At 46.6% G+C, this 21,613-nt stretch overlaps 2 protein-coding genes across 2 annotated transcripts in view; both read right to left on the bottom strand.

Moving 5' to 3' along the window:
* The window catches only part of DNAJC17 (DnaJ heat shock protein family (Hsp40) member C17), a 34,237-nt gene that overhangs the window by 8,616 nt on the left and 4,008 nt on the right, over positions 1-21,613 (bottom strand). The window contains exons 2-10 of the mRNA XM_050954869.1: positions 20,926-20,995; positions 19,385-19,443; positions 17,407-17,494; positions 16,939-17,021; positions 10,727-10,823; positions 5,521-5,570; positions 4,872-4,949; positions 4,045-4,125; positions 3,336-3,464 (exon numbers count right to left, since the gene is read on the bottom strand). Of these exons, the coding sequence (XP_050810826.1) occupies positions 3,336-3,464; positions 4,045-4,125; positions 4,872-4,949; positions 5,521-5,570; positions 10,727-10,823; positions 16,939-17,021; positions 17,407-17,494; positions 19,385-19,443; positions 20,926-20,995 (735 nt within the window). The remainder of the gene's footprint in view (positions 1-3,335; positions 3,465-4,044; positions 4,126-4,871; positions 4,950-5,520; positions 5,571-10,726; positions 10,824-16,938; positions 17,022-17,406; positions 17,495-19,384; positions 19,444-20,925; positions 20,996-21,613) is intronic.
* Positions 13,285-15,729, bottom strand: LOC127051910 (uncharacterized). Its single transcript, XM_050954887.1, has 2 exons — positions 15,076-15,729; positions 13,285-13,873 (listed from the first exon to the last, which is right to left on the bottom strand). The coding sequence occupies exons 1-2, from the start codon at positions 15,266-15,268 to the stop codon at positions 13,380-13,382; spliced, it is 687 nt and encodes a 228-aa protein (XP_050810844.1). The 5' UTR covers positions 15,269-15,729; the 3' UTR covers positions 13,285-13,379.

The following is a 21,613-nucleotide window of genomic DNA, read 5'->3' as shown; positions in this document are numbered from 1 at the left end:
GACCCTCTGGCTTCCCCAGGACCCCGCATGGGTGGACTTGCTGTGGGAAGCGCACGGAGGGGCAGAGGATGCTGAATGCTCCAAGGAGAGACCCAGGAGGTGAAGCCGTGTGAACTCCTTGCCCTGGAGACAGTCTGCTCCAAGGGAGAGGAGGCTCCCCAAAGTCCTGACTGGCTTGGTGGGGGGCAGTTCCAGAGCATCACCCGGGAACTCCGTGACAGTGGGATGGCATGAAAAAAAGCATGAGGTATCCAAAGGGAGCAGAAGAGAAATGAGTGCAGACCAAAATGATGGGATGAGAGCTGAGCTGAAGGATAGCTTAAAAGTAAGAACCTTGAACTTAATATAGAAGGGAAGCCAGAGAGGATACTAACGCATGAGGCAGAGGTAGTCAGAATAGTGGAAAGGCAAAGTCTCTTAGCAGTTCATTTTGGACGGACTGGAGAGAAGAGTTGATGGCACAGAGGAATGCAGCCAAGACAAGAACTTATGAGAGCAAGGATTCATATTTTGGCAGTAGGGATAAATTTTGGACATGTATGGAAAGTAGCAGCAGGATTTGGGGAAATCCTGGGTAAGAGGAGAGAAGGGAAGATAAGAATAAAAGAGGACCCCACAGTTCTGAGCCTGGGGAACAGGAGGATTGGGAGGTTACTATCATAGGAATGGTAGATGTTACTTGTAACAGCAGTGGTAATTACTACTGTCAGGCAAAAGTGTAACTTTCCAGCTGATGATCTTCCTTTCAGTTGTAGGTCATAAATCCTCACCATTCTAACAGGTGACTGGCAGCCCCACCAGATCAGAGGGCCTCTGTTCAATAGCAATGACTCTCCCACCACCGTCCAGCAGAAATACCATTGACTGCTTTGGCCTGCCCTCCCTGTCTGCTCAGCCACACTAATGACTCACAGCAGGCAGAAGCTAACAATCTTTTACCATGGAAATGAGCCAAGACAAACCTAGACACAAGCTAGAGCACTCACACGCAAACTGCACAAATCCATCACCAAGTTCCAACTGCATTAGTGACCCCTTAGGTATGAACAGAGCCCAGGAAAATGTTTTTTAGTTTTTTTTTATCGTTTTGCTTTATTTGGCGGCAATTTCATTTTATTTCATGGAGTCGTGGGAGGCCCTGGAGGTGAGTGGGTCAGTTCTTACCCTAGGGAGTCAGAGGCCCTAAGGAGAGATTGGTTCCTACCCCTGGGGGGCAGCTTTGGAGGTCCAGGGATGAGAGACCCCGGGGAGTGATTGGGTCCTATCCCTGGGGGAGCAGCTTTGGAGGCTCAGGGGTGAGAGACCCTGGGGAGAGGTTGGGTCCTGACCCTGGGGGGGTGGGTTTGGAGGCCCAAGGGTGAGGGTGTCAGGTCCTGCCCCCAGGGGGTGGCTCTAGAGGCCCTGAGGTGATCAGATAACCTGGGGGGAGGTTGGGTCATGCCCCAGGGATGGGGGGAGTTGCATAACCCACCTTATGCATTCTATGCAGCAGCAGTTCCTGTCCCATGCGGCTGGGCCCACCTCCCTGTCCTGGGTGTTGCAACCTGGTGCATGGCATTGCAGTGCTGCTCAGGTTTGGCTCAGGTCACAATGCTACTCACTCATATTTGATCTGGCCACCCCCATCATGATGGAGGGGTGGCTGGGCCAAATCAGAGCAGCAGTGCAACTCCAAGCACCATGTTGCAATGCCTGGAGTGGGGAGATGGGCCTGACCCTGTGGGACAGGAGCCACCGCTGCGTGGTAAGGTTTTCATTTTATTGGGGGGGGGGGTTGTTTGTTTATTTCATGTTATTTCACATTTGCAAAAAATACAGGGTTTTAGGTCTGAATGGGTTCCTCTTCTGCCCTTAAAAAGGGAAACTGAAGTTCACTAGGCTGAATTCGGATTCGGATTCCCCCAACCACCCTAAAGACTCTGCACTGTTTATGGAACTCAAGTCAGCTCTATACTGCACGTGTAGATCCAGTTAGCTCTGCTCCCTGCTGCTTCCAGGGTGAGAGGGTTTGCAATCATAACCACTTGAGCCTGCAGTCAGATTGGAGAGCCACTCTTCTCAGGTGTGTGCACTGAATGGAAACACCCAGCCCTAAAACCTGGGATGGTGGCCAGGTAATTCCTCTTGGAACATGCCACTGAGCAAAGAGTCAGGAAAATAAAAGTAGGAACATCAAACAGCCTTTGAAGCAGCTAAAAATATCCATCTATTCCATATGCACAACACTTAGTTTCTAAACACTCACTAAAACAAGATCGAGAGCACATGCAGAGCGCGAGGCAGGATCACTCTTTTGGCAATGACTGCTCTTCAGGGTTTGGCTTTGACCTTTCAGTGGGGAGGTGGGTCTGGGAAGTTTAAGGACTATGCTGTGAATTGAAAGAGCAGAGTACTTCGCCCTCATCTAGCACTGTTCATCTTAAAATCTCAGAGTGCTTCACAGAGGTAGATATAATCCCTATTTTTCAGAGGCAGAAATATAACTCAGAGAGGTTAAGCGACTCATCGAGGTCACGCAGCAAATCGGTGACAGAGTCAAGTCTTCCTATTGTATCAAGTTTGGAATATTGCTATCAGAGAGTGACAACAAGCCTGGGGAATTATTTGGTGAACTAACCAGGATGTAGCTAAGATTTAATGATGATCTTCTCATTTTATACCAGACATTTTGCTGTATTGTGACAGTTCTCCAATGCGCCTGCTAAGCAACTGATTTGCATTAATAATATGGGGGGTCAGGGGGGAAGAGACTACTTCCAAAGGTGTAGTGGAGAAAGGCATCATCCCTACTTTGAACCCTGTCTACCTGTATCAGACAGGTGCTGCTCTCCTTTCCCTTCCTCATACTTAATATACATCTGCTCCTGCTCATAGTTTGGCCAGCACACAAACCAAGCATTTCCCGACTGACCCAACTTCCCCTTAAGTGAGCTTTGAAGGAATTTCAGTTCACACCCTTTAACCAGCAATCCACCAAAGGATCTCCAGCGTCAGGGAAAACGTATATTAATATCAATTAGAATAAATCCATGGGAGGAGTTTACAGAGCCTTAGAGCTGAGCAGAGAATTTCTCTGTTTCTCAGCTGAAGGAGAAAGACTGAGAGGAGTATTAAATGATCCAAGTAGCCTGTGTCTCATTTTGCTTTTTCTGATGGTAGAGCTGCTTCTGAAAAGGCCACTTGATCAGTGCAAAATATCAAAGGCTGAACAGGAAGGCAGGCGTCTAGCGAGGAGCCTCTCAGTAAACCCACTTGGGAAGGAACATATCTTAGCATGTGTGCTAGGATTGCTATGCAAGTAATTTTTAATAACCAAGGGCCTGTGTTCTCCTTACCTGAGAAGCTCTAGGCTGGCTAGTGCTATCAGGGAACTTCATGCTGGGATTGTTCTGTGGCTGGCCTTCTAACCAGGAAATCTTTAGAGGATTATTTATCAAACCAACTTCATTCTTCACTGCCATCTCCTATCAATGAGAACATTCTCCCATCATTATCTTCATTCAAACCCCACCACCACCCCCAGCTCACTCTTTAAACTGGCATGTAAGATTTCCCACTCTTAATCCAAAATCCAGGCCAAACAGGGCACAAAACTTCAGGCTTCACTTCCAGCCACTGCAAGTGAAGAATACCGTTTTATGAAGCCCACACTGGTATCAAACAAAGAAAGGCCTTACCACTCTCAGTGCATTTGGTATAAGGAGCATGAATAACTTGGTTCAGTATAAGGAGTAAAAGAGTAGGAGCAAGATCCTCAACTTGTGTTAACGTGTCAGAGCTCAGTTAAAGTTAACAGAGCTATAGCAATTTACGCTAGCTGAGGATCTGGCCCTAGAATTCTGTTCCCATACAGACCAGACTCCGGTTACATTTCTCTTCATTGCCCTGATTACAAGTAAATACACAAGTGTCACCATCCTCACTATCGCCAGTATCATTCATTATCAGTCACTTGCAGTCTTCCTCCGCAACATCAGTCAATGTTCCCTCGTCCACCTCCAGACTTCCCAACAAAGTAAACCTGAGGTCTTCTGCTAAACTTACAGCAGCTTTAACTGTAGCAAATTCCACAACTGCACTCCCAGTCTTCTTACTTGAGATCACCAAGTTCAGCACTTCACCATACTGTCAGAATCAATGAGAAGAGACACGTCAAATACAGAACCAGACAAGAAGCAAAATATATCCCAGTGAAACATGGAAACGTTGGCCATGGGAGAAAGCTACTGCAGATCTAGTGCCAGCACAGAATGGTGGAGGAGCTCTAGCTGTGAGGGGAAAGGGGGCAGGATGAGATCACGGCTGCTCCTCTCCCATCAACAGTCACTCCAAGGAATGATATAGGAGTGTCAGCTCTGCAGTAGCTAATAGTTACTGTCACTGCTCCCAGCAGGAGTCACTATAGGAACACTGTCTGCCTGAGAACTAACAGCTACTTACAAAACTGCCTCTCCCATGAAGACTCAGGGGAAAATATATGCCATAATAAATCAGATCAGAGGTCCATCTAGTCCAGCAAACCATCCCAACAGCAGCTAGTATTTAACGCTTTAAGTGAAGGGGAAAGTCCACAATAATGCACACAGCCTGCCTAATCTTTGTAGGGGTTATTAAACGAGCTTCTGTTCTGAGGGAAGAGTTGACAGCTACTCTTCTTCCAACAAGAGTCACTGTAGGGAATGGGACAGTTCATGGTTGATGAATCCATGATGGCCACCTTTAAAATTGGCATGAGGGAGTGAGAAAGCTATACAATGAAGAATAAGAGCCACTTTGCTTTATATGTAGCTCCACCACAATTCTCCGCCCTTTCTTACAGCATCAAGGTTGGGGGATATCAAGTGGTAGGAAAGAGCATCTCAGAACAGGACCTTCTGCAGGATTTGCAGGAGAACTTCTTTTGAGTATCCCCCTTTTGTTTCATCATCCTTCTTGCATTTCCATCTTAGCTACAAAAAAAAACTGCAAGTTAGTTTTGTCCACTTCAACTCACATAGCTGTGCTGAAGATGGTTCTTGACAGCTACAAAATAACACACGTCTGACATTTACAGTTACATCTGCAACACTGCCAAGACAGGGATTTTAATACCACCATGGGCAGACAGACTAAAGAGAACAAGTTATACAGAGGCACAGGGATAAACAGTCCTCAGCAGAATGAAAAAAACATTGTAAAGCACCTTAAAGTAAATAAATGAATGTATCAAGGTAATAACCAGATGTTCCCAGTGTTTTAGGCACACACATATGAATTCCAAGCTTAGGGCTACTGGTTTTGAGATCAGACTACAAGAGAGGAAAAAAAAGAGGGGAAGGGATATTTTAAGGCAGGGGTGGAGAGCTTCAACAAGCATTGAGCGTGATGGACGGAGTTTCAGCTTTCTCCTAAACTGGAGGTGCTCTGAGTCTGGGTGCAAACAGAGATGCGCCTTCTGCAAGTGAGTGCCAAGCAGTTACCAATGCTGAAAAGGTTAGTAGCCAGTCTTCTCACAGAGTCTGATTTTTAGGGATGTCTTACTTTGAGCTTGGGAGTTCCTTTGCCCTCTACTCCATTCCCATCTTGTTTGCCTAGGAAGAGAAAGAAGAGAAAGTGAAAGCACAAGGGGGAAAACCCAACAGCAAGTTAAAAATCACTTAGAAAAGTTAGATGCCTGCAAGTCACCAGGGCCTGATGGAATGCGTCCTAGAATACTCAAGGAGTTAATAGAGGAGGTATCTGAGCCTCTAGCTATTATCTTTGGAAAGTCATGGGAGATGGGAGAGATTCCAGAAGACTGGAAAAGTGCAAATATAGTGCCCATCTATAAAAAGGGAAATAAAAACAACCCAGGAAACTACAGACCATTAGTTTAACTTCTGTGCCAGGGAAGATAATGGAGCAAGTAATTAAAGAAATCATCTGCAAACATTTGGAAGGTGGTAAAGTGATAGGGAATAGCCAGCATGGATTTGTAAAGAACAAATCGTGTCAAACCAATCTGATAGCTTTCTTTGATAGGATAACAAGTCTTGTGGATAAGGGAGAAGCAGTGGATGTGGTATACCTAGACTTTAGTAAGGCATTTGATACGGTCTCGCATGATATCCTTATCGATAAACTAGGCAAATACAATTTAGATGGGGCTACTATAACGTGGGTGCATAACTGGCTGGATAACCGTACTCAGAGAGTAGTTATTAATGGCTCCCAATCCTGCTGGAAAGATATAACAAGTGGGGTTCCACAGGGGTCTGTTTTGGGACCGGCTCTGTTCAATATCTTCATCAACGATTTAGATGTTGGCATAGAAAGTACGCTTATTAAGTTTGCGGACGATACCAAACTGGGAGGGATTGCAACTGCTTTGGAGGACAGGGTCAAAATTCAAAATGATCTGGACAAATTGGAGAAATGGTCTGAGGTAAACCGGATGAAGTTCAATAAAGACAAATGCAAAGTGTTCCACTTAGGAAGGAACAATCAGTTTCACACATATAGAATGGGAAGAGACTGTCTAGGAAGGAGTATGGCAGAAAGAGATCTTGGGGTCATAATGGACCACAAGCTAAATATGAGTCAACAGTGTGATACTGTTGCAAAAAAAGCAAAAGTGATTCTGGGATGCATTAATAGGTGTGTTGTAAACAAGACATGAGAAGTCATTCTTCCGCTCTACTCTGCGCTGGTTAGGCCTCAACTGGAGTATTGTGTCCAGTTCTGGGCACTGCATTTCAAGAAAGATGTGGAGAAATTGGAGAGGGTCCAGAGAAGAGCAACAAGAATGATTAAAGGTCTAGAGAACATGACCTATGAAGGAAGGCTGAAAGAATTGGGTTTATTTAGTTTGGAAAAGAGAAGACAGAGGGGACATGATAGCAGTTTTCAGGTATCTAAAAGAGTGTCATCAGGAGGAGGGAGAAAACTTGTTCACCTTAGCCTCTAATGATAGAAAAAGAAGCAAGGGGCTTAAACTGCAGCAAGGGAGATTTAGGTTGGACATTAGGAAAAAGTTCCTAACTGTCAGGGTAGTTAAACGCTGGAATAAATTGCCTAGGGAGGCTGTGGAATCTCCATCTCTGGAGATATTTAAGAGTAGGCTAGATAAATGTCTATCAGGGATGGTCTAGACAGTATTTGGTCCTGACATGAAGGCAGGAGGCTGGACTCAATGACCTCTCGAGGTCCCTTCCAGTCCTAGAGTATATGAGTCTATAAACAGTAACACCACACAGTTTGTTAGTGCATATGTACAAGGCAGTGGCAATTCTGCCTTCTGGGTTTCTTCCCCACTAAGGTTTCCCACTGTTGCTGACTATGGTTCAGCACCTTAGCATAGACAAGATGCCGGTGACTGCCAGCATTTTTGCTACCCTGTTGTCTAGACTTGCCCTGATCAGAGTGAGACAACACCATAGTAAAACTGAAGGTAGTGTGAGAAACCTGTCTACTCTTGCTCCCAGCAGCAGAGAAAACAAGGAAAACAAAATAAGGCTAGTGTAGACGGCAGAATTAATCCTGTATGCCAGTCTGTGCTGACAAGGGATTATTATACTTTTCCCTTCCATTGCATCTTCTATCCAAGGATCTCATAGAGCTTCACAAGCATTCCTTAAATTAATCCTCAACAACCTCAATTCATCATCAGTAAAATGGGAATGGCAAAATACAGGGAGATTAAATGACTTGCCTATGGTCACACTGGAAGTCAGTGGCAGACCCCAGATGAGACATCAGATCTCCTGACTTACAGTTCGATTCTTTATCCACAAGATCGCTCTTCCTTAAGAGATTAAGGAGAGAGATTGATTTAGCCACTGTCGCCTCTGCCAGAGCGGAAGAGATACAAAGCAAGGGACAGAGCAATTTTAAACAAGGAACGCCTTAACTTTTTTCCAGAAGCAGAGCAGTATTATCTCAAGAATGGGAATATATTTTGAGTCCAGGTAGGTAACAGAGTATTATAGAACCAAGGGAAGAATCTGTATGCAGAGATGTGTGTGGTGTGGTAGGTTGAGAGTGCAAGTGAAAGAGTCTGGGAGGAAGCTCAGTTACAAGTGTCTGAGGAGAACTGGCTATAGGACCTGAGGTGCTGGGAGAATTTAGGGGCTGGGAGAATTTAGGGGCTGAGAACCTTAAATATGTTAACTTTTTCTCAGATAGCAACACAGGAGGAGGGAAGGGAGTTTAGGAGCTGTGTGTCACACAGTTCAAGAATCTACCGATTTCCTGGTTCTGCACAAAACTGGTATGAAGCGTGTGTGTACACAGGCATGGGGGAGAGACCAGAAATGCGAGTTCCAGGAACAAAGCACAAGAGAGCTCCAATCTGTGCAGAGAAAGAATTTCCACATGTTGAGCCTTTGTAAGCGATAGATACCAAGTCACTTTCAGCAGAGCACAGGGGATAACATGCAGAATTAGTGACCCTCGGGAAAGCCAGAATTGCTCTCTATCAGTAGTTAAATACTGTGGGGCCAGCAAGCATAAACTGAACACATCTGACTGCGATTGTCATTCATATCCTTCTAGCTCTACTGTGGAGAATCCCTTTGGGGATGTCCAGGCTCTAAGCTTCAGAAGGTATCCATATTCCCAGAAAAGGAAAGGAGTGGGATCAGTGCAGGAAAGGTTTGAATGACCCTGTTTCCATCATCCAGTGCACTGATTCACTACCCTCCTTCCTATGGGAAGGATTTCAGCAGGAATCTGAGCACTGCCTGCCTCCAGCAGCAAGCCACGGACATGGGTGTGTAGGAAGAGGCCAAGATGAGGGAGTACAGCCATACTGACTGTGACACCCTGGCACCCCAATATTCACCGCTGTCATGTATTAGGATATGTTTTGTACAAAATATGCCTTGTGAGATATCATTCTAAAAGTCTTGATCTGCTAGACAGTAATATCTCGTTGGATTGTATGCGCTACCGTTGTATGTGAAGTTAGGCTATGCATGTGTTACTGAAACATGTTGTGAGGTTGAAAGCACTCACAAGCAGCCTTTCAGGTACAACAGTAAAAAGGTCAAACAATGTTAATGGTTTATTGAGGCAATGCAAACAAGTGCAAGGATTACCTCAGGAACTGTGTACAATAGAAACATCTCAGAGATAGCACTACACAATGGGAACTGTTTGACCCAGGTCACAGCACAAGAGCTTTCCAGCAAGTGGGAAGAAGATATAAAAGGGGGGAAATGACATCATGAGGAGACCTCACTCTCCCTACACCACCACCCTGGAAACACCTGAGGAATAAAGATTGAATGGGGGATAAGGGGGAGTGATAGTCCCAGGCGAAAGGGATTTCTAGCTTGCCTATGAAAACCTGGGAAACCCGAGCTGCAAAGTCAAGGCAGCTTGTGCCTTAAGAATCTGCCAGCCTGTTGATCACTCAGGGTGAGAATTTGTTAATTCATATCCTACCTATCTAGCATGTTAAACTCGGTTTGTGGTTTTGTTTATTTACTAGGTGATCTGTTTGATATCACTTATAATCACTTTAAATCTATCCTTTTGTAGTTAAATTTATTCCGTGTTTTAATCCAAACCAATGTGCATTTGACTAAGGTGTCTGGGGAAAATCTCAGCTTGGTTACCACAAGTGTGCATAGTCCTCTTCACATTGAGGGAGAGGTGGACCGGGTGCTAAACCCACATAATGGCCAGATTTGACCAGGGCAGGATGGTATTGCTCTGGGGTCCGAGGCAGTGCTCCCTCTAATTTTTTTCATCCATATGTGGAATTAATTTTGTTATAAGCACCATAGTGAGGTAATGTGCGGATGTGCACCACTAGAAGAAACAAAAAACCTAGATATAATATGTATTTTTAAAAAGTTACCATAGGGATAATTACTCCAGCCAGGAGAGGTTAGACATTTTAGAACTCACTACTCAAAGAATTAAATTTAACCGTACGAGAGAAATAAAAATTATGAAATGCCTAGACCAGTCAAAAAACTAAAACACACTTCGAAAGAAGTGTCAAGTAACAACAACAACAGAAGTATGTGTTGGGAGGTGAGTGTGTCAGAGAGAGAGAGAGAGAGAGAGATTGTATGTGTGCATGCATGTGCCTTTCAGAGAGAGAGAGAGAGAGAGAGAGACACACACACACACACTGGCCCCTTTAAGTACGCTGCCCTTTTAAGTAGGACGGCACTCAGCAGTCTGAAGCCTGCTTGTTCACATATAGCAACAACCGCCAGCAAGCTCCCTCCATCCTGAGCCCTGTCCTGAGCCCTGTCGTGTCCCCGCATCTGCTCTGTGGAGATGGGGTACGGGGAGAAGGACACTCTGACATCAGCGCCCTCCCTACCTCTCCTCAGCTCTGCACAGCAAGCAGGAGACTCCCAGAAGCAGATGGCCAGGGACTCCAAGGCAGAAGGAAGATGATAGCTTGCTGGGCGGCCGTGCAGCTTAAAGGAAATTAGGTCCTAGGCTGGTCGTTAGATAGCCTGCATGTAACTGCAGCTGGGTGCGTCCCTATCTGTGTGAATGCTGGTGAAAGTGCACACTTGGAGGGCTTTGCAACTTGTCACAGCAGCGCAGGGTGAGAGGGAGCCCTCGCTGGTGGGTCAGAGGACTCAGTGGTACCCCAGTTCCAGGTGGCACCCCAGGGAGGAACCTGTCACATTGGCCATCTCCCTATTCAGTGTGGTACCCATGTAAGTTAGTTCATGAAAGATTTGGGACTCGGTAAACTTGTAGCTTGGATGAAGGCTCCAATCTCATCTGCCCTTACCTTGGACTCGTTGCTCTCTCTCAAGTCGGATCTGGTCCCGCATGAGTTTCTGCTGCTCTTCTAGCTGCCGGGAGCCCTCTTCCCGCAGGCGTAGTATCTACAATGGAGGCAGGAGAGAACAAATACCACAATTATGTCACCAAGAAAGTTTGCTAATTGGTATGTAATCAACAGCAATCCCATCATACTTGCATCCATTTAACCCTTTCACCATTAAGCAGAGGATGGAAAGGGAGAGAAAGAAAGGAGGAAAGTTTAAAAAGAACTCCTCCCCCCCAAAAACAACCATGAGTAGGGCTCTACAAATTTCACAGCTGTGAAAAACATGGCATGGATCGTGAAATAAACCTTTCCCTCTGAAATCCAATCCCTCCTGTGCTGTCGGGAGTGCCCCAGCCCGGAGCTCCTAGTTGCTAGTCTCGGCTGGGCTGGAGAGGGACAGGCAGTGGCAGATTAATGATTTTGCCGTCCGTAGGCCCTGAAATAAGTGCCGTCCCCGGCCCCATATGAACTTGTTTTAGTTTTTCAACAAATTTGTTTGACCTAAAATGAATCTAAATCTCATTAAAATAATTGAACATTTACAAGTTTTATTATAAATAAAATTACAAGTACAGCGGACTCTTGCTTGAATGCGCGTCTGTATAGCGCGATTTCACTTATAGCGCGGGACCATGCATGGATCCAAAATTGAGAACCGCTTAATTTCTTCCTTCTGGTCATATTATTAACGTTTAGGATTCTCACGAGTATGTTTACTAAATGGCGTCACGCCACCATTAGTGGTTTCAATATGCGCTATGATTGGTAGAATCACGGCATCACTTATGCCACGATTACAAAAATGCTGCTATTATAAATTTGCCGCCCCTGCAAATTTGTCGGGGTATGGCTACACTTACAGTTTTGCAGCGCTGGTAGTTACAGCTGTGTTCGTACAGCTGTGTAGGGCCAGCGCTGCAGTGTGGCCACACTGACAGCTACCAGCGCTGCAGTGTGGCCACATTTACAGCACTTGCAGCGCTGTTGGGAGTGGTGCATTGTGGGCAGCTATCCCACAGAGCACCTCGTCCCATTTTGGCGCTGTGGCTTGTGGGAAGGGGAAGGGGAAGGAAGTGTGCGGGTTCCGCTTCCTGTTCCAACGCCCCGTGGTGCTTTGCTACACATTCCCAGCAGTTTGGCGGCATTGTGAGTCTGCAGCGCGATTTCTGAGATTTCTGTTACAAATGGAGCCTGAGCTGCTGAGGACCTTGCTGATGAATGTTGGCAGCACATCACGCATGGCAGTGGAGCTATTCCTTCAGCTGCAAAGTGACAGTGAGGAGTCAGACGATGATATTGAAACGCCTGACGCTCAAGACACTCAATTGCTTGTGGCAGTAACAGACGTGCTCAGCACCGTGGAACGGCGCCTTTGGGCTCGGGAAACCAGCACTCAGTGGTGGGATCACATCGTCCTGCAAGCCTGGGATGACGAGCAGTGGCTGCAGAACTTTCGGATGAGAAAAGCCACTTTCATGGCACTGTGTGCTGAGCTCGCCCCTACTCTGCGGCGCAGGGACACGAGATTGAGAGCTGCCCTGCCAGTGGAGAAGCGGGTGGCCATTGCAATCTGGAAGCTGGCAACTCCAGACAGCTACCGATCGGTGGCGAACCAGTTTGGAGTGGGAAAGTCCACCGTTGGAATGGTGCTGATGCAAGTTTGCACAGCCATTAATCGCACCCTGTTAAGAAGAACTGTGACTCTGGGAACGTGCAGGACATTGTGGATGGCTTTGCAGAAATGGGTTTCCCTAACTGTGGAGGGGCAATAGATGGGACGCATATTCCTATTCTGTCACCACCCCACCTGGCATCAGAGTACGTTAATCGCAAGGGGTATTTCTCCGTGGTTCTGCAAGCGCTTGTGGATCACCGTGGGCGTTTCACTGACATTTACTCAGGATGGCCTGGAAAGGTGCACGATGCATGCATCTTTCGGAACAGTTCCCTGTTCAGGAGGCTGAGGGCCGGGACTTTTTTCCCAGACCGCAAGATCACAGTAGGTGACGTCGAAATGCCCACTGTGATCCTTGGAGACCCCGCTTACCCCTTAATGCCATGGCTCATGAAACCGTATACAGGGAAGCTTGACAGGAGCAAGGACCGGTTCAACTACAGGCTGAGCCGGTGCAGAATGACTGTGGAGTGTGCTTTTGGCCGTTTGAAAGCCCGCTGGAGGTGTCTTTATGGGAAGCTAGATTTGGGGGAAAGCAGCATCTCCGCTGTTATATCCGCGTGCTGTACCCTCCATAATATTTGTGAAGGGAAGGGTGAAAGATTCAGTGAGGAATGGACCTCCGAGGTTCGACGCCTAGAGGATGAATTTGCACAGCCAGAGAGCAGGGCTACTAGGGAGGCCCAGGAAAGGGCTTCAAGGATTAGGGATGCTTTAAGGGAGCAATTTGATGCTGAGAGCCAACAGTAATGTTTGGTGCCTTTGCTGTGCTTTGTTCTACCTTGGGGTACAATATTTACCACTTCCTGCTATAATAAAACGTATTGTAAAAGCCATAAAATCCTTTATTCAAAGTACAGTACATAAAAGGCCAGGGGGGTTAGGGTGGTGGACTGTACATTCAGAGGTTTGAATATGTCCTGTTTTGATTACTGTTCAATGTCTGCTGCACTTCAGGATTACTGTGCTGCAGGGTAATGGGGGTGGAGTGCACAGGGTAAGAATTATAGTTATCAGGGCTGGTAGGTGATCGTACAGATGTTGGGGGCAGCGGGGGTAATAAGAAACTGGCTGCTGGAGAAAGGTGTTTTGTGCAAATGCTGGGGAACAAGAAAGAGAGCTTTGGGAGGGGTGTGGGTTACCACGGTACAGATCTGCCTGCATGGCTACGAGAGACTCGAAAGACTCAGTTTGGCGACCCAGGAGGCTTATCATCTGCTTTGAGGTTTTTTTGATAGCCAATTCCTTTCTCCTGCTTTCTGTTTGCCTCCAGTCATACATTTTCTCTCTCCATTCCTGCGTCTTCCTACTTTCTCTGTTGTAGTGAATCTTAACTGCTTTGATCAATTCTTCTTTTGATTTTCGCGGATTTTTTCTCAAGTTCTGCAACCGACGTGAGGCCGGTGATCCGGCTGCATTAGTCAAGGTCACTAAAAAAAACATAGATAGAAACATGTAATACACAGAGGCTACATTGTTTATTATCACACAGTGAAGGAGTTTTTAGACTTTTTGTAGCATCCTTCCCACATACCTCACATAACACAGAGAGGCCAGGGAAGCTAAGGCATGGCGAGCAATGGGGTGAGTGTTTCTGCCCCGAGTGCACCTGGGAGGGGGAATTGACCGATGGGTCACTGGGGTTTATCTGCACTGGGTACAGGAGGTAGCTGGTGTCCTGCACAGGGGACAGTAGTGAACAGGAAGGTGGCGAGCTGCTGGCGGGGGGGGGAGGGGTCCGCGTAACTGCCGGCCTGCTGGTGGGGGGGGGGGGAACGCACAGCTGTGCTGGCTGCCTGCTGGGAAGGGTGGGGAAAAACTGGAGGGCACCGCGGGGCTGGCTGCCTGCTGGGAAGGGGGTGGGGAGACCGGAGCGCACCACGGGGCTAGCTACGTGTGGGAAGGAGCGCACCGCGGGGCTGGCTGCCTGCTGGGAAGGGGGTGGGGAGACCAGAGCGCACCGCGGGGCTGGCTGCCTGCTGGGAAGAGGGGGGGGGAGACCGGAGCGCACCGCGGGGCTGGCTGCCTGCTGGGAGGGGGGGGGAGACCAGAGCGCACCGCGGGGCTAGCTACATGCTGGGGGGGGGGAGACCAGAGCGCACCGCGGGGCTGGCTACGTGCTGGGAAGGGGGAGGGGGGGAGACCGGAGTGCACCGCGGGACTGGCTGCCTGCTGGGAAGGGGGTGTGGAGACCGGAACGCACCGCGGGGCTGGGGGGGGAACGCGAACCTGGCGCCCTGCACTCAAGTATCCCTAAATTCTCAACAGGGTTTCCTACTGCCAGATATATCACTGCTGCCTGTTACCTGGGAAGAGAGGGAGGGTCTTCTACAGCAATGTGGATTCCGCCCTGGCCCCTATGCAGCTTGCCTGTGTGCAGCCATGGTCCCCCCACCCCTGGCTGCACAGTGGATCGGACAAGTTAGCCTGACCGGGACAAGGACCACGGTGGCTCTCCCGATAAACTTGAGAAAGCACATTGCGCACGCTCTGGCTGCAACTTTTCAAGAGATTACCGAGGCAGATTACAGAGACGTGATAGAGCAAATCAATGGGCAATTCCACGTTTAGGCATGCATGCAGGCAGCCATAACCCAAACCCTCCTCTCCCAAAACATAAAAATCTGCTTACCCCGAGCACGCTCCTCAGTTTCTTCCTCACCAGCAACTTCCAGCTGCTGCGACTGGCTAGCCTCCTCCTGGCTTGAGAAGAGCTCCTGGCTGCAGGCCTCCTGGGACTCCGGGGTGTCTCCCTCCACGCCAGTAGCCTCACTGTCGGCTTCCTCTACACCCTCCCCCACTTCTCCCTGCTCTGAACTCTCCATCGTGGTCCTCGGATTGGCAGTGGGGTCACACCCAAGTATGGCATCCAGCTCCTTGTAAAAACGGCAGGTTGTGGGGGCAGCTCCTGAGCGGCGATTTCCCTCACGGGCTTTGCAGTAAGCACTCCTCAGCTCTTTTATTTTGACCCTGCACTGCAACGCGTTCTGTTCATGGCCCCTTCTCAGCAAGGACCGCGATATCTGCCCATAGGTATCATAATTTCTCCTTCTGGAGCGCAGCTGTGCTTGCACAGCTTCCTCACCCCAAACACTGATGAGGTCCTGCAGCTCGGAATTGTTCCATGCTGGGGCTCATTTGGGGCGTGGAGGCATGGTCGCTGATTGATTGAATGATTGATTGCACTCCACACCTGGCTGAGCAAACAGGAAGGGGATTTTTAAAATTCCCGGGGCATTTAAAGGAGGGGTCAGGTGAGCCCAGGGCAGTGGAGTTTGCATGATTACCAGAGAGGCTTCTAAGGTATGCAGGGATACCTCCTTATACCCCGGAGGTCAATAAAAGCGCTGGTGGGCATCCACACTTGCTGACCAGCGCTGGATCACTAGCGCTGGAATCCCTACACCCGAGTCTCGACCGGGTGTACAGCCAGCGCTGCAACCAGGGAGTTGCAGCGCTGGCCGTGCTTTGCAAGTGTGGCCACATCCTAAGTTGCAGCGTTGTAACCCCCTCACCAGCGCTGCAACAGTGTAGTGTAGCCAAGCCCAGAGTCAGCCTAGGCGATTCTACGCCGCTGGGGACATGACTTGTCCTTCCCCTGTATGGCTGCTCTCAGTGGTGAGATCAAACCCAACTCCAAACGCAGCCAGTGAGGGGGGTACAGCAGCCACGGAGCTGGGCCTGGGGAGCCTACCTACCGCAAGTCCTGCCATGGATCATGGCATTCACCCCCCATGGCGCCTGCCAGAGCTTCCACCCCTACAGCTTCTGCCAAAGCTCAGGGTGCTCATTTTTCCAGGAGTAGGGGGCAAATTAGCTGGAGTCCATTGGCTGGGACTAGCAATTAGGAGCTCCTGGCTAGGACACTCCCAGCAGCACTGCAGAGATCAGACCGGCCACCTTTGGGAACCTCTTCCAGCTGCAGGAAACTCCGGCACTGCTGCCCAACTGCAGAGTTTCCTGCAGCCAAGGGAGGTACTCGGAGGTGGGTCTGATCTCCCCTCTAGAGAGGCCGTGCAGGGGAAGAACAAGTCTGTTCCCCCCTAGCTGGCCAGGACTAGCAGCTAGGAGCTCGTGGCTGGGGCGATCCCAGCAGCAAAGGGAGATCAGACTCACCTCCAAGAGCCTCCTCCAGCTGCAGGAAGCTCTGTGGCTGCTGCCTTCAGAGCCCAGCTTCCCCCACGATTCCTTTTTGGGTCAGGACCCCTCAGGGTTACACCACCATGAAATTTCAGATGTAAACATCTGAAATCATGAAACTGACCAATTTTAAAATCCTCTGGCCATGAAACTGACCAAAATGGACAATGAATTTGGTAGTGACTTAACCATGAGGCTGGGATTATTCCACAGGAACCATTTATTCCAAAAGGCTGATGAGCTGCTATGGTTCTCAGGAATTTCTTGGGTCTCAGCTCACCACCATGGCTACATGTTAAAAGGTTTTCAACCACTTTCCTGCCAGAAAATAACATGACATGCAAATCTTTATTACCTCTTGTTCTAGTGTCCTGGTTATTCGGATCTCTTCCTCTTCGCTCACATGAGCTTGGGCTTCTCTTTCCCGGGCTTCAAGGTCTGCAAAAACCCCAAACCCCAGTTATTGCCATTATTGTCTAAACAGCCAGGCTGGATGACACCAGAAACTAGAGATCCCTTTCCCAGACCTGGCTGCTCCTAGGGTTCCTTCCCTCAGTTCTCTGCCTGATGGCCTCTCCTGCCTCCCTTATATTTGGGTGGAGTGCTGAGCCAGCTGCAATGCTTTCCTCAGCAGGATCAGACTCTACTAACAGCATGTGGGGTTTCACACAATCACTGTTTCATAAAGAATGATGTAAGAAAGTTCAGCCATTATGGATGGACAGCAGTTTAACTCAGAGAATTACACAGGTGGAAGAAATAAGCACCACAGCACCTCAAATGTTTCCCCCAGGGCAAAAGGGAATGATCTTGATTGCCATACCAAGCTTTACTTTCTTTCTTCTCTCATCAAGTTTTTGAGTCCTTTCTGCTGCCTGCTTCTTGGCTTTTCTCACTTTGTCATATGCCGCCTATGAAAGAAACAACAGAATATGAATGAATACAAAATAAAGAGGGAAAATAAGGGGTTATGAACAGAGTAGAGATTGTTATTGATACATATTGAAACTAGAGGTGGAGAGTTTTCTAGCCACTGCTGGTGGCATTCATAAAAACACAAGATGTTACAAACCATTTTGAAATTATGACAACGCGAGAGCCTCAAGATGCAGCATGGAAGGGTCTAGAGGCATGGAGTCCAGGAGCTACTGTAAAGTGTTTTTAAGACAAAGTTTGACCCATCTTCAGTGGCAGGAAGTGTGTTTTAGATTCATGGGCCAGCCATGAGTAGCCACTTATGGCATTGATACTATTGGTGAGGATGGTCATTTTCTGAGTGGTGCAGAATAGTAACCTGTTGGTGAGAGAAATCAGGTTTGCCTTAAAGTGAAGTTTAAAATAAAAAATTTTTTCTAGGAAACTCTTTACATGCAGAATGTGTAGCTTGACTTTAATTGATCAGACACAATCTTCTACTTCAAGGCAGATTCTATACTAATTGTAATAAATAATAATAATTCAGCATTTATATAGCACCTTAGGGCCAGATCCTCAGCTGGTGTAAACTAGCATAGTTTCACTGAGGCCAGTGGAGGTATGCTGCTTTACACTAGTTGAGTATCTGGCCCACTGATCTTCACAACACTGCTGTGTGCTAGCAAGGCCCTGATCCTGAACAGATTTATGTACATGCTTAACTTGACGCTTTGAGAGTAGTGGGACCATTCACAGTGCATAAAGTTAGGTATGTATGTAAGTATCTTTATTTTAAATACTGGCGGAAAAGCTGGTGGTGTTTTACTTCATGAATATTTGGGTTTTCTAAGTGGAATTCCTCCTGCTGTTACTCCCACACACACACTTTAAAAATGGAAGATAAGTTGTTCTTGGAATCAAGACCACCACCATTCAAGGGAGAACAGATTAAAAATTTGGCCAGTCTTTCATAGAGATTTATTTATTGTTTTAAAACCTTATCTTCTGGTATTTTGATCAGCCTTTTCTGGTTATCTTAACTAGACACTGTTATTGGCTTGTGGTCAACTTTTTGTCTTAATTCGCACTTTACATTTCTGGATTATTTACAGGGCTGCAGTTGGTAGCCTGTGGAGTTGCCTTAATAAAAGGACAGACATCAGTTGCATTAATTGGGGTTCCTGTTTATAAGTTTATCTCCCCCCACCCATTTCAGATATGCTACCTGTGACACAAATTTTGAACAAGAGATCTCTCATGTATTGAAAGTTTTACTTTGTATTAGCAGATATTACTTAGAATAAAAGCAACATGATCTTACTTCTGTCAGACATTCTTGTCTTTATAAATTCAACAAGATACTTACTATTTTCTAAACATGACATCAGTCACATAAAATTAAGGGGTCCACGTGCCTATTTATTTTTTACAGGCCTGATCTGATTTCAGAGCATATTGTTGGTGCTCAAGAGGAGTTGCAGTACTCAGTCTCTCTCCAAACCAGGCCCTAACTTTTTTTTTTTTTTTTTTTTTTTTAAACTTGGAACATGTAAACACATGTTGGTGTAAACAGTCTCAGCCAAGGTCTCTAACTCAGTCATTCCCACAACGTATCAGGTGGGACCAAGAATATCTTTCTAGGTTCTTATACAGTGCCTATCCCCATCTGAGTTCACAAAGCCTAGAGATACACATTAGAACATGTAAACCTCTTACAGAAAAGATCCATAAAATGCAAGGCGCAATGGGAGTGGAGGGTGGGGAATGGGAAAGAAAGGAAGGCAACTTTCACTACTTTAGCATACTTTCCTCTCCACTTATATAAGTGTATTGGCAGATATAGGTAACATACACTGCCACCATGTCCAAGGGATGGTCATCCTTACCCTTGCTGCTGCATCTGTTAGTACTGCTAAGGCCTGAGATAGCTGGTGGAAGAGTTCCTCTGGGGATTAGAAAGGAAAGAGGGGTAAAACACAAAACACCAAGTAAGCCATTCACAGAGTTTCTGGATATATATCAGAGGACGTAATTCCCTTATGGAAGATACCTATAGAATTCTAGATAGAAGAATAACATTTCTACAGTATTTGTAAGCCAGCCTATAGCTCACGGCTCTGGAAGTCACTCACAAAACTATGCTCTATTATCTAAGCTTTCATGTAAATAGAAAAAAACCCACAGTTACTGGACCTTCAGGTTCTGAAGGAAATCTTGAAAATGTGAATCATATGTAACCAATGCAGTAAAGTGTTCCTGAGCCTGCAGATAACACGACTGTTTTTTCAGGCTAAGTATGAACTCTCCCTTTCATCTCAATGGGCAATTAATTCTGAAACCTTCAAATGACAATTGGAATGTCAATAATGTTAACTGTTTCACTGCTAATCATTTTAGGATTCATCTCACATGCTTATCCCACGGTCCCCAACTGTCTTCCATGCCTCCCAAAGTGTCGTAAGGACCAGCTTCCCTCTGAAAGTTGCTACAGTGCATTTATATAAGATCAGTATACAAATCTATGGAATATCAAACTGACAAACATGAGGACATCACAAAATAAACTGAACTTAATATCAAAATGAACATCAGTGGCTCCACCATATGGATGGTATTATTCATTTTCATATTTAATTCATTAACATGTAAATTAAACAGCTGCAGAATTGAAGGACCTTGTCCATAATTTAGGTCCATTTCACTTCACAGTGTATGGAGACTTGCCTATAGCAGACACATTATTTTCTCACAATGGGCACTACCCATATATAAATAACTAATGATATACAAGTTTTATATTAAAGGCTAAAGACTCTTAGAACTGTAGATTAGAAGCGTGACCTGCCAGCCAGTGGGATATAATGGCCAAAGGTGGAGGATTCCCTCTGAGAATTACCATTAAGGAGAAGATTTTCAAAGGCAGAAATAGGAGTTAAGCACCCAACTGACATTTGTGCCAAGGTAAAACCGCCCCATGATCCACTATCTGTGCATTTAGGCTTATAACTCAGTTACCTAGTAGCTATGAATGTGTCTCAGGGCTTGTCTACATGATGGAGTAGTGTGCGCTTACGGAGGTGTGATTTCTAAAGTGCACTAATGTGCCTGCAGGTGCATACTAAAGTGTCTTTTACTACCATCTTAACACATGCTAGGGAACCTTTCATGCACACCAGCTGGATCTACATGGACCAATTAATGCATGTGTTAATGCACTTTAGAAATCACATCCCCTGTAAGTGCTCATTAGCTCACTGTGTAGACAAGACCTCAGAGATATGTGCACACACTGCATAACACAGGAACTTCCATAATTACTTGCAAAAACAGAGCTCTGCAACAGTAGACAAACATAGCCACTCCCAGGTGTCCATGCAGCTGGAACTGACAGGGAAAACCTGCTTGTTTCTACACAGACTGATCTTACCTGCTCTGGGATTGTCTGGGTTCTTATCCGGATGGCAAGTCAGGGCCTTCTGCCTGTATGCTTTCTTAACCTGTAAGAATCAGAACAGAGATTCACCAATGAGTGCAGCTCTCCACATACAATGAAAGGCCTTCAGGACAAAAACATCACATAGGAAACTCAAGAAATGTACGACTGAATATTTAAGGAGCATATGTGTAAAAAATGACATAAGGTTAGGCACCAGCACACACTGGCAAGACTGGAAGTGCCGCAGGCAACTGAGCAAATAAAGGAAGACTAGGACACTGATGGCACCACTGGCAGCTGGCTAGATAAATTAAACTATCCTACTGTAACTGCAGGAGGCTGTTTAAAGCTCAACTCCCAACTTTTCTACAGTGGTCTCACTTTATAATTAAATTGCACTGCAACAAGAAAACATTCTAGCCAAGTAGATCAGCAACCACTCAAATTCACTCAATTTGACTTTTTTTTTTAAAGCCAGAGGTTTCACTCCTAGATACAGCATGTTGCAGTAATAAACCCTTAAAGTCACAAATGAGTAGATCACTACAGCCAAGGCCAACTTTAATATAATGAGGCACAATCTTCAGCAAGTCAGAAGTGGAAGGGGTGTTCTCTGCAGATGTAATTACTTGGAACGGAGGTTGTACAGCACACTGAACAAGTGGTATTGGCAAGGAGA

This window comes from Gopherus flavomarginatus, chromosome 5 (assembly GCF_025201925.1).
Source record: "Gopherus flavomarginatus isolate rGopFla2 chromosome 5, rGopFla2.mat.asm, whole genome shotgun sequence".
Lineage (NCBI taxonomy): Eukaryota > Metazoa > Chordata > Testudines > Testudinidae > Gopherus > Gopherus flavomarginatus.
Note: the sequence above shows the minus strand (reverse complement) of the source record. Positions and strands in the feature narration are given on the sequence as shown.